This window comes from Trachurus trachurus, assembly GCF_905171665.1.
Source record: "Trachurus trachurus genome assembly, chromosome: 24".
Lineage (NCBI taxonomy): Eukaryota > Metazoa > Chordata > Actinopteri > Carangiformes > Carangidae > Trachurus > Trachurus trachurus.
Window position 1 is genome coordinate 27207002 of NC_139910.1, and position 12896 is coordinate 27219897.

The following is a 12896-nucleotide window of genomic DNA, read 5'->3' on the forward strand; positions in this document are numbered from 1 at the left end:
GTTTCACTCTGGTAATTTTGAGGCTCCTTCAGTTCGGCAGAGTTTAAGTGAAGCTGCTGTACCTCCGCTCATTTTGCAGCGAAGATTAGGACCAAAGTCTCCCTCCTCTACAGCACAAATCAGCTCAGCACAGACTCAGCGAGTCCGGGCGGGAGGAAAGTCCTTTCAGATTTCACAGCTGATAGCAGGAGTCAGCGAGCGTGGAGAGGAAGCCCAAATCTGGCCGATCCCTCACTGCGTCAGGACTGCAACAGCAACGTACAGCACAGCACAGTCACGACGCAGGGGCCGCATCCAGGAAACCACGCACTGGCCCGTTCAGCTGCAGCTGCTGGGAATCTATATGAGACATAGGTCGCTGCATGAGCCTTTTGGGCTTTATTACTGCCTATTCTTCAAATGACAAACCGTTTTTCAGTAAGCGGAACGCAGCATTCACTCAGTGTTCAATAGACAGGTAACTGATGGAGATGTAATTGGAAAAGGCTGTGTCAAATGAGCCAGTAAAACCCTCTCATAGGGCAATCATCAGGGGTCTCCTCCAAGGGCTGCCACCCTTGACACTGGGGAATACATCACAGGAGCCACTCATACCATGTGACCTTTCAGTGCGGGCGACAACCTTCTTTGCTATTCTGTCATTTAGGTTTAATTATTGAAATGTCTTCATCAACTTTCACAAAGCAGGAGCGGACAAAGAACTGTAACTGAAATATACTTTATTCTCTGATGGGAAGAAAAAAAAGAGCTGGTGTGATGTGTTCAACATGTGGAATTCACCAAAACATATGCGTGAAAGAAAAACAAGAAACAGGATTAACTGTGGAGCTTTAAAAAGCAATTTATGTAACGCTAATATTCAATTTCCTGCCCTATAAATCAAAATTGCGCAATTACACAACGGCTGCCCAGTGAGGACGCTTCCCAACGGCTCATTCATCCACTGCCAACCATTAATGAACGCTCGACTCATAATGGGTTTTCTATTTAGTCGCAACATAAACATGATTAACTCCAAGCGAGGTGCTAAACGGGTTTCTCATCTTAAACCAACACAGAAATATTTAAGGGATACCCAGACATCTCCGTGGAATTCAAGATGCGTCAGCGGCCTCATTGTCAAATCCAATCAGCCCTGTTTGCTGGAACAGAGGTCACTGACGACGCACTGGTGGAACCCATTTATTTCAGAAAGAGAGAGCTAAAAATACACGTAACATATTATATTATTGTTTGTGTCTTATCTCGGTGGCTCTAAAGAAAAGGAACAGGCTAAAATGTAAAATTTAAAAAATGTGAGAGTACAGATCCACCTGTCTGCACGACTATAGGCACAACAGTCTGACCTCATCCCAAATAACTTGACTTTACTGGTGACGTCTTCGTCTTCTCCTCACTCTGTGTCCTTATGCATGACCAGCATTGCCAACTGTGTCCAGGTAACAAGCAGACGCATGAGCTGAGAGACAAACTCAACCTCCTCTAGTGCTGTGAGGACAGAACTAAATATACTGCAGGAATCGTGTCCTTAGAATAGTTTTCTTGATAAATAACATCATTTGTGCGTTTATGCGTTTGCTTGTAATGTCCGGGTTCAGTCCATTCCAGGTGCGAACAGGTTCTTCACCATGTACGGTCCCTCCAGCTCGTAGCCCATCTTCCTGTAGTAGTTCCTTGTTCCTACGCCTGCAGAACACAGCGTGGACAGAAGACAATAAAAAAAGAGAATGAATGAGAATCACAGAAATGGAGCTAATAATGACGATGTAAGCAGAACGTAATGAACACCTAATAACATTTTGCAATGGCTGTTGTTATCACCAGCTCCACCGGTGTGCCTGCTGGGGTTAAAGGCAATTGTAGAGAAGAAATGACAAAACTATTGTTGGAGGTCATGAAGAAAATCACTTCCTATTCACTGTATGATCCACTTTATTTACCATTTTATTGGAGTGGGTGGATTCTAAATCTTCTTGTTTACCAACCTCCTATTTCTCAGAACTCATACTAAGAATCCCACCAGGCAGTGGCTTTTTATATTAAACATAATTGTTGCACTGCTTCACGTCATATTACAGTACTGTGAAAGTTAAAAGCAGTCAAGATGTAAAAGCTTGTCTATCCAGTGTGTAGCTCTGAGTCACAGATATCAGAGATGATCGAGAGCAGTGACTGCTTTGTTGTGACATCACAAACGGCTCATTTTAATGCCGTTTCTGAATACAGACTGTGTGCATTTCTCTGTGGACTGAGGCTTTGATACTTTCATGGTATTAATATAGAAACTGATTTATAATCAAAAAACAAAAAGACATGGAAATCTTATACAGTAAGTTCTCAAATAGAAGCCAAGGTTTTTATTTGCTTCCGCTGCCGAACTGACCCGGCTTATATTTGCAACAGGCGTCTGTATGGGACAGGCTTTTATTTAATTCTGAACGAACCTTATGCTCAGCAAAAATGGAAAATCCTCTCAAATTGCTCTGTTAGTTAGTAAGAACAGAAGGAAAGAGCCGGATCCAGAGCAGCATTCATTTAGAAGTTTAATCGGCAGCAGCATGAGCAGCCTAGAAACTTACTTAACTGCTCAAACGGGCGATCATGGTCTTTGAGACGTTGCAACATTCACAAGAACTTGCTCAAACCTGTAGCCAGACCCGGTATAGGAGACGGCGTCTATTTGAGACTCGACTTTTATTTAAAGGTCCAGTGTGTAATATTTGTCAAGGTTTATTGGCAAAATCTGAATATACTACCAATGAATATATTTGTATAAGTGTATTATCGGTATAAAATAAAATCTGTTTGGTTTTCATAGCCTTATAATTCTTCTTTTACATATACACATATAGCATACAGCACATAGTCTTGCGTAGAGAGTGTCGCCATCTTGTGCCGTCATGATTGTACGGAATGGAAAAATCCAGCCAACCAGAGAGCACGTTTCAAGAGTTTCATGCTCATAAATAAACAATAGAATTATTTAATAGATAAATAATAGAATCAGAATGCTAGACGTCACTGTTTTACCCTCATTTTACACACTGGACCTTTAAGAATTTACATAAACAAGCAAACCCCACATTTCCCACATGATTTGATTTGATTTCACTTCCTGGTGACAGCACTAAAGTCATGTATGAGTCAAATACTCTTGATGTCTCTGTTGAGATGTCTGAGAAGAGGTTCAATGATGCTGTTTTGGGTCTCACCTGAGATCACAGCTAACTTCTCAGAGCCGTGTTCATCTCTGGCGATTCTCTCTGCCTCCTCCATCAGCATCATACCGAAGCCCTGCATACGGAGGAGAGAGGAGACCAGCTAGATCCACATCTACAGGAGCTATTAACCCTTTAGAATGTGGAGTCAGGGCGTGAAATCATAAGCACCTGATGCTGGAACTTGCTGGGGTCCCTGCTGCTGACGGGGACCACGCTGCCGTAGACGTGCAGCTCGCGGACGATGGACACGCTTCCTTTCAGCTCGGGACGGAAAGACTGCGGAGAGCAGCGGCGCAGACGCAGCAGGCCAATCAGGATGTCCTGCTCCGGGTCCTCGTAGGACAGGAAGGTCTCCCAGCTGCCGTTGGCCACGTAGTCCCTCCGCACCAGCTCCACCTGAACACACACTCATTGTTAACACAAACCACTCACTGATGGTACAACACCACAAAAGTGACTGTGCTGTTTTCCCAGATGCTGTTACCTGGTAAGGTCGGACTTTGTGGTGGATCTCCTGAATGCCCACTTCTCTGGTTCTCACATCGCGACACTGCAACACACAAACAACCGGATTTAGTAACTATGAGACGTTCTGTGTTGGAGAAACTTTTGTTGGAAGAACTTTGTGAGGTTTTTCATAACCCCAAAAATAAAATCAAAACAAACTGGCCATCAGACCCAATGCTGGAGACAATGTCAACAACTAATGACAGACCATACTCACATTATTTGGTCGTGCACCGCCTTACAACCTTTCTGGACTCAAGTAAAAGCTACAACAAAGAGGATTCTGGGATTTGATATTGACTTTTCTTGTCTTTCATTTTTATTTTGGGAAATATATCAAAGGATTTGCATTACAGGGGCAGATATTTATTAAAAACCCTCATGGCAGCAAGCAATAACCAGATGCTGGCTTCTTAGAGAACCTCCCACCCTGAACAAATGGAAAAGTATCATAAATGACATCTACAGTATGGAACGTATAACTTTCATTTTGCACTAGCTGAAAAATGAGCCCACAGGAAAGAAACAAACAAACTGTGGATCACTTTCAATCCGTCAGTGAATACTGGAAAAAATATAAGTCGTAGAAGGCTGCAGGAATCACTGCTGCTTTGTTGTTGTACTTCAAGGGCTCTCAGTTATCCAGATGAGTTTTCTTATAAATGAGGCTAAAATGTAGTGAACGGTTTCCTGAGACCACAACGAGAAGTTGTGCTGCTCTGTCTGTTCATCAACACGGAACGTGAGTTACATAAAGCTGCAAACTGGCTGGAAAGTTTTGGAAAGGTTGTTGTTGGAAACTGGGTCAAAGTTCCAATGGTTTTTGTGAAAGTGCAAAAATATAACATAACATGAAACACAACTCTGAGTTAGTTGCAAACCAGAGCTCAGCAGATAAGAAGAGATATTTTTGCAACTGAAGCAAAAAGGGGAAAAAAAGGATGTGGCGGTGGAGAGAAACAGAGCTGAGTGTCTGAGGAGGTATTTCAGTCTGATGGTCAGAACCTTCCTTGTTTCCAGGGCTTTAAGCAAGGAACATTTCTGTGCCGGAAAATGTGAATACAGGTCAGACCTCTCACTTCAGTGGCCTCCCTTTGAAATACGCTCCACTCTCTCACCGGACTTCCTCCTTCATGCAGCCATGCAACCTATCACTTTTGATAGGTTCATTACTTGTATTGCACAAGACCACAGTGTGTGTCTTTGAGTTCTATACAGAGAGATGTGATTGTATGCAGTAGTTTGTATTGATCAGGTGATACTGGCCTGTTGCTCTCAGCCTGGATGAACTCTGCTTCTACTGGAGATGTCAACTACTCTACACTTTTCTTTTCTTATGTAAGAAAATGCCCTTAAAGGGATAGTTCACCCAAAATTGAAATTTCAGAAGTTTCAGAGTCCTCCATGCCCTCTCTGAGTTACAGGGGGTCTCGGCCGAACTGGGAAGAGGACGGACCCTGGTTCGTCCAAATTTGACGAACCGGGAAGAGGAGCTTCCGCTACAAACAAGCTTGAAATATAGACTTATTTAATTTTTTTTCGGAAAAAAAATTTACATTTCGGGGCTTCAATACAAGACGGACATTACATACGAGCAGCATGGAGGTATTTGGATGTTTTTTGGTGTGTCTTTTTGGACGAAGAAAAGTGAGCTCTGTTCTCAACTGTTATATGGACATGCACTGCTACGCCGAGACCCCCTGTAACTCAGAGAAGCCACGGAGGACTCTGAAACTTCTCCCAGCCCTTAGTCCACATGAGGGTGAGTAGATAATGAGTGAAATTTCAATTTTGGGTCAACTATCCCTTTAACTTTGCACCTGAATACAAACCCCTGCAGAATACCTCAGGTGTGAATCATGCCCTATGGGGGTCGGTGCCGATACCTGCAGCAGACAAAGGATGTGGAACATACCATAGATATAATGTTTAGGTCTCCCCATGCTCGGGGTCTTTCCTTCACCATCACCGCTCGGTGAGGACTGACCTTTCCTTACAAGGAAATAAAAACTTGTCGGCCAGCAGAAGTCTCTATTTCATTATTCACCATCAACAAACCGCAAAAGAATTTCTACAACAGGGATGGAGCCGGGGCCGCTGCAGTGAGGACTATAGCCTCTGTACATGGGGCGGCTCAACCCACTGAGCTAACGACGCCTCAACTACTTCCCACTTTCTAACATTAATTCAGTGAATGGGCAGGTTCTGGGAAGGAGGAGACTCCAATCCCATGCTCCACAAGCTCTCAACTACACTTCAGAGGTTCACAATCCGTCATCTTCCTCATCACGGCAAAAGTATGCAAATTATTCTGACAGTCAGCATTCGTCTGTTGGCAGCCGCCGCCACCTGAGCTCTACTGTACCTGTTTGGATCGCATCCCAGGCAGGAAAAAAGTCTATTAGCTCCCTTACTGGAAACCAGCTGACACGCAGTCTTTCAGGTTAATAAGAGTGAACTCTGAGTCTCACCTCGGTGCCCATGTCCTTCATCCGGGCCAGTGCCAGCTCCCTCAGGTTGCCGTGCTCCACCCCAGAGCTCACCAGCGGCATGGGGATGTCCCTGGTACCAGAGCAGAGAGACAGATGTTACAGGAGCTGATGGACGGACATGTTTAAACTGGGACAGAGTATAACAGATGATCATTCACTAAATTCTGTAGTTTTCTCTCTAATGTATTTTGACTAAACCAGGTGAAGGTGAGGAGGTGTGCAGCTAAATTGTAGTTTTAGCCAAACTTCATTACACACTTATTTTAAACTCTTCATTACTCATATTCATTACTGTTGACAGTTCGCTGCAGTATTTCCTAGTGGAGAGGTGAGAATGAGGTAAACCTCCATGAATAGGTCCCATTACAGTCTTATATGTCAGTGTGTAAACTCCAGAGTTGACTTTCTGTAAAGTTCAGGTTTTGTTTCCTTCAACTCCTGTGGAAAATATCTGTGTCTATAGCTAATAAATGTTTCACTTCTTTTCCTGACTTTATTCTTCCTGCATGACTTTGGAGAGGAGACTGATGATAGCTACAGTTTGTCTTAACCTGTAAAAAATAATTGCAGTTGCCGACAATATCAGTCAATGGACTGTGGAGTCACAGCTCCTCAGGCCTGTAAATACAGGGGACATGCAAATTGAGCAGGTTTGCTCATATAAGTATCTGGGGATAGATACAAATGGACAACGTGTTAAAATGGAATGTCCATGTTGACTACCTGTGTGCAAAATTGCCGCAACGCTTGCACTTCATCCGAAGACTGAGACTATTCGGGGTGAGCAGGAAATCATGTGAACATTCTATGACGCAGTGCTAGAAAGCCTTATCAGATACTGTATGGCAGCATGGTTTGGGTCTCTCTCTGTCCAGCTCAAAACTAGAATTGTGATACAGCTATGAAAGTAATTGGTAAAAGTGACCCTCAAACACTGCAGACTATCTTTGAGAAGAAAGTACTAAGACTGGCTCAGGGAGTGATGTCAGATCCATCACACATTCTGTTCCCAGAGTACGAGTTGTTACCATCGGGCAGACGCTTAAGAGCTTGTTGCCCCAAAAGCAACCGTTATAAACACTCCTTCCTCCCTAATTCTACAGCTCTGTTGAACAAACAGCCAGTCCTTATTCACGCCAGCATCAACCTTAGGCTGGTGGCCTCCTAACTGGAGGAAGCGTAGTGTAGCTCGAGTTTTTACTTGTGTAATTCTCCATGGATCTTATGATCTTTTAAATTCAATTATTTATTTTTTACTAAGTCAAGCTTCTGTCCTTTTTTACCTTCCACCTCTTTTTTTTAGAACTGATAATGCCGACTGCTATGGTTCTGATGCTGCAATGCTGCTTTGTCTGTATGTCTATTGCCCGTATGTCTGTCACTGTACTTATTGTGTTGCTATATGGCTCTATGCACACAAATTTCCCCTTTTGGGGACAATGATGTTTATCTAATCTAAAAAAAAACAGTTCATCGTCTTACCTCTGCACCCGGTAGACTCGTGTCCAGGGCGGCACCAGGGCCAGGATCCGGGCCACCAGGTCCACCAGGGCGCTGGGTGTGTAGCTCTTGTAGCGGCCGGTCTTCCACAGCTCATACAGCCCCGTGCCTCTGATCACCAGCGTCGGGTACAATTTCAAACCATCAGGCCTGAAAGCCGGATTCTCAAAAAACTCCTGCCAAGACACACAAACATCCGTGTTGCACATCAACATGAATATCAGACTGGGAAAGTTTACACATGAACAATTCTCCAGGCATTATTGTTTGTTTCTCATCAGTCGACTGAAATGGAAGCATTTCTCCGTGAATCAACAGAATCTCTTTCACCATAAATCATTGTTTTGTCTCGTCACTGCACTGTGTAATAAACTTTATGGGCAAAACAAAGCAAAAAAAAGACTGAGTGCTGTCTGTTTGCTGTGTAAACTTGGAAGTCATGCCAACGGATGGACGGAACTGAGAAAGAAGGGAAGAAGGAAAGGAGAACGAAGGACAGCACAGAAAAGTGGTTCTGAACAAATGCCTCCAGAGTTCATTTCATTTCATTCATTCTGCTTTTTCCACATGAACGGATCTCAGCAAATAACAGTGTCTGAACATTCAATCAAAAATAAAAAAGTGCCCAATTCTTCTTGACAGAAAAGAAGACATCCACTGAGCTTATATAAAGCAGATATCAAAGAGGACGGGACAACAGAGCGGAGTTATTCAACACGTCTCTGTATGGTTCAGTGCAGTGAGGCGATTTCCAGTCATTCTCTTCCCTCTGTACCGACCATCATGATCAGAACCGTGAAGATCTGGAGTCAGGCCGCATTATCACTATCTCATAATCTCTCCCTCTCTCGTCACAGCATATAATCACATGAGGATACGTCCCACATGGCCCTGCACTAAACCTAGCAGGGGAGGGAGGAGGGGGGCTGTCTGAAAAACAACTATGAAAAAGGAGAAAAGGAGCCTTGAGACCATTTAAGGGATTTTGCACCTGCTAACACTTGGGAAGGCACGTCACAGCTCCTGTTGGTCGGTGGAGAGGAACCTTGTTAAGGATTCCTCCCCCCGGGACGGGGAGCATCTGTACATGGGAGATAAGTGAGAGGAGGATCTTTGGGTTGGGAGGAAGTTGTAATCGAATTTCATTATCAGGACAGACTGGATAGACGCGAGGAGGACGTAAAGTTCTGCTGCTGCTGCTGCTGCTGCTCTCTGCTCCTAAACTGCTCTGTGATCCACTCAACACACTGTACAAGAAACACACAGAGGACGTTGAGATGATTACTGCAAAGAGAAAAACTAAATGAAGAGATTTGGCAACCAGCTCTGTACAGAGAGGGCCTGCATGGCGTCATCACTATTATTATTTTGATTATTATTTACCAATTTATATGCAGGTTCATTCACATCTAAGGAAACATCCCTCCACCGAAATCTCAGCTGCTGTTTGCATCATATTTACAGCATTCTGACAGAGAGAGAAAATACAGATGTCAACATCCATGATGTGGAATTTATCTTTCCCACCATCCATTCATTCAACATCTCTCCCTCTGAAAAGCTAAAATTAATGTTGTAAATATATTTTATTTTATTTTGAATAATATTAATCCATAATTTCCTATTCTTTATTTAGGCAAGGTATCTGTAGGGATTACCTAACACTCAATAATCACCTTAACAGACTTCATAGTGACTTCTACTTCTTCAACTTATTTGTTGTGGTTCAGGATTACACAACCCACTGTGCTCCCTCTGCTCCCTCTGCTCTGAACCAAATGACAAACAGCCACGGTTTGGATTTAGCTGGTGAAACACAGTGGAGCATTCAGCAAATAAAAAAAAGACTGATCTCCCTCATATTTAACTGTCACAGGTTGCACAGGGTGCGCGATCGTAATGTCGGGGGGGGGGTCGTAGCGGAAATAATGAAAGTAATGGCAAACAAACACTGCATATCTCCAAAATCAGGCAGGTTTCCAGGATGCCAAGTAGCTGACTCATTTTAATGTAACAAGTGCCGATGAGAACCGGTGTCAAAAAGGAAAAAAGGAAGAAAAAAAGAACAATCGATCACGGACTTCATGATCGATTACCATGGCAACGAACGAAGCTTCGAAGCTTCGATTTTTTTGGGTCAGCCCTAATTACAATTAAAGTGGGTTGAACATTCGTCGTTGAGTATAACTACCATCAACAACTGTAGATCAGTGGAACAGCAGCAGCTACTTGGTGCACCACACTCTAATATTTCTCCATAGGACAATTAAAGAACTTTCCTTGTATCCTACAACCTTTATCCAATGAGGAGAGAGAACGGCATAAAGGGGCGGTCCTCTCTGTGTGTGCAGCCAAGGGATGCGCGTGAATGTGGTGACGTAGGGACGAGGGCGGGGACTGCTAACTCCATCGGCTGACAAGAAGTTAGCCAAAACCACCGGATCACTTACTTCTGCTTTAAGTTAGGGGTTTGCACTTCAATGTGTTTTGAAAGGCACTTTGGTTAAATAGCTAAAATAAGTGGTTAACTCACACTTTCACATTTTAATCTATAACTTGAAATAAGCAGCATTTTCATGATTTCTTTATGCTTATATAAACCTTTGAAAAAAAAATGCTGGTTGCTGACAAGTGGCTGAATGAGACAACAGAGCTTATCTTCAGACGTGCTGAAGGTAAAAATTGTTCTTCCAAACAGCTGTGTTGTGTTTATGGTCCACTTCTCATTAACTTTGAAAGAGTGAAAGCTTCTGTAGACGAGGACAGAGTGAAACCAAACTACAGGTTGGTTAACGGTGCAGAGCGTTTACAGCCAAACATTCGCTCCTAACCCCTAGTGACTGTATTTAGGCATCACTGGTGGAGATACAATAAACTTAATCACAGTTTTCTGCACTAATCCAAAAGCCAGTGTACGATGACAGTTTTCCAGGTTGTTGAGGACAAATTTAGCCACACTAGACTAACCTGTACACTTGAACAAAAATAAAGACCATAAATGATTCAAGATATAAAAAGGGGGAAAGGATATTTTTTGCCTCTTCTACCTCCTCCTTTCAGACTTGACTACTCCTGCATGTTCCCTGCATAAGAGTCATAGCAGGATCCAAACTAAGCATCTCAGGATTTGACCTTAGATTCTTAGTTTGGATCCTGGGGTGAAGAAGTTTAATAACCTGCATATTTCCCACACTCACTTACCAGCAGGAAGTGTGTCATCATGGAAGATTAGGTATGTCGAGGGAGAGCAAAGGGGAGCTGGACACAAGAAAGGCAGACAATGGGGGAGGTGTGATTGGATCAGGACAGAGACAGAGTGAGGGGAGATAGATGGAGTGGCTGAGAAGAGGAAAAGACCGATGGCAGACAAGAAGTGAAAATGTAAAAGACCGATGGGAGACAAGCAGAAGTGAAAATGTACAACTGGAGTTGACAAGGAAGAAAAAGATAAAGCGAAAGATAAAAGAGAGGAGAAAACCACGAGGGGAAGAAGACAAACAAGGAGACAGTAGAGAGGAAATATAGAGACTGCAAACAACGAGACGGCAGCGGGGACGGAAAGAAATGAGGTGTCGGAGGAAGACAAGCGACGGAGGAGACTCTGCAGGGCCGAATACACATTTAATCTGCCTCTCCACACTGTGTCGACCTGCTGCTGCCCTGCACATTACCATCAAACACACACTCACACACACATAGGTGGTTGAGTAAACACAAACACACACAAACACACACACACACAGTGGTAATGTTACAGATCTGAAGAAAGACACGAACTCTTCGCCGCGACTTAAATCTCCTGTGAAAAATGAATCACTCAGAGCTGCTGATGCTCAGAAGATTGGTGTGTGTGTGTGTGTGTGTGTGTGTGTGTGTGTGTGTGTCCTGATGCCTTTAACACATTTCACCCATTTCCAGTCCACACACACAAAAATAACATCTGAAAAACTGAAAGGCCGCTTTGCTTTCACACAACTGCTACTAACACCAGCTCCAATCCAGCATCTTGAGACAACGTGGCAGTAAAATGAAGGTGTTATTTCTTGTTTGTGGCGCATCACAGCTGACATCTGGTCAGCAGAGGGACAGACATGTCGGTCTCCGTGCTCAGTCTCGGCTCATTAAACCTCCACTCTGTCCTCTCCTGCTCTCTGTCACACACAATCATACAGCAACTGTGATTTAATCCCAGCCAGCTGATATATCAACCGGTATCAGCTCATACATCCATCAGTGTGTCAGCTGATAGACAGGATGTGACTGAGGTGATTTAAAGGTATAATGTGTAGGAATTCCCCCCATCTAGTGCTGCGGTTGCATATCTGAACGTATTCTTGATGTTGCATTCAGGTGAAATGGGGCAGACGTCAGACAGACAACAGACGCTGCATGTAACAGGATAAACAAGTGGTCCACCAGCACGAGGCAAAACAATACAGGCCTGACAATATGTTGTCATGGTGATGTCGTATTGTTTACCTGACCCACGTTTTACCGTCTTTCTCTGGTGGAGTAAAATTACATCCGGTTGGTTTGCCGACGGCCGTCTGCCTGACTGCACCTGAATGCAACACCAGTGCCTCCGTCCTTCCTCACACTACACAGTGGTGACAGTTTTAACAGGCCGAGCCCACAGCTCCGCTGAGTTTCTATGGTTACCTACGGTCACGCTGCCACGGCGATGCAACATGGCCGCCTCGGTTCGGTGCGTCGCCCACTTTGTAACGACTTGTAACAACTCATTCTAAGGTACCAGAAAGCTTTCATTTGTATGCGGCTGTGATTCCACTTCAGTGAAATACGTATTTATGAAAGACATATTTGAGTTTTGCTAATAAAAAGACAAATAAGTTACACACTGGGACTTTAAAGGTCCAGGGTGTAAAATGGGGGGAAACCGTGATATCTAGTGTTCAGATTTTAGTTTTCCCCCCTCCCGTCGGCAAAGTGACGGTGGCCTCTGAGGACAAAAAACTTTCCCCCAACCGGGACAACAGGGAGTATTACAGGAGCATGGAGCGATGAGGTGAAGATCTAAACCATTTTACAATATGTCTGCTGTTTCCTCCTACTTCTTAGGAGGTCTTTCACCTCCTACCAGGCCATTGCCTTAATAAGAATGTATTCTTAGTAAAATAAAGGTTTACTACTACTACTATTCGTTCCTTCTATTCTT

General features: G+C 43.7%; 1 protein-coding gene across 1 annotated transcript in view; it reads right to left on the reverse strand.

Annotated features, from left to right (window-relative positions):
• Positions 1–714: 714 nt before the first annotated feature.
• elp3 (elongator acetyltransferase complex subunit 3) overlaps positions 715–12896 on the reverse strand; it is a 35369-nt gene continuing 23187 nt past the window's right edge. Inside the window, exons 10-15 of the mRNA XM_084000731.1 lie at positions 7703–7896; positions 6200–6290; positions 3706–3771; positions 3390–3617; positions 3213–3294; positions 715–1686 (exon numbers count right to left, since the gene is read on the reverse strand). Coding sequence (XP_083856857.1) covers positions 1595–1686; positions 3213–3294; positions 3390–3617; positions 3706–3771; positions 6200–6290; positions 7703–7896 — 753 coding nt within the window. The 3' untranslated portion in view covers positions 715–1594. The remainder of the gene's footprint in view (positions 1687–3212; positions 3295–3389; positions 3618–3705; positions 3772–6199; positions 6291–7702; positions 7897–12896) is intronic.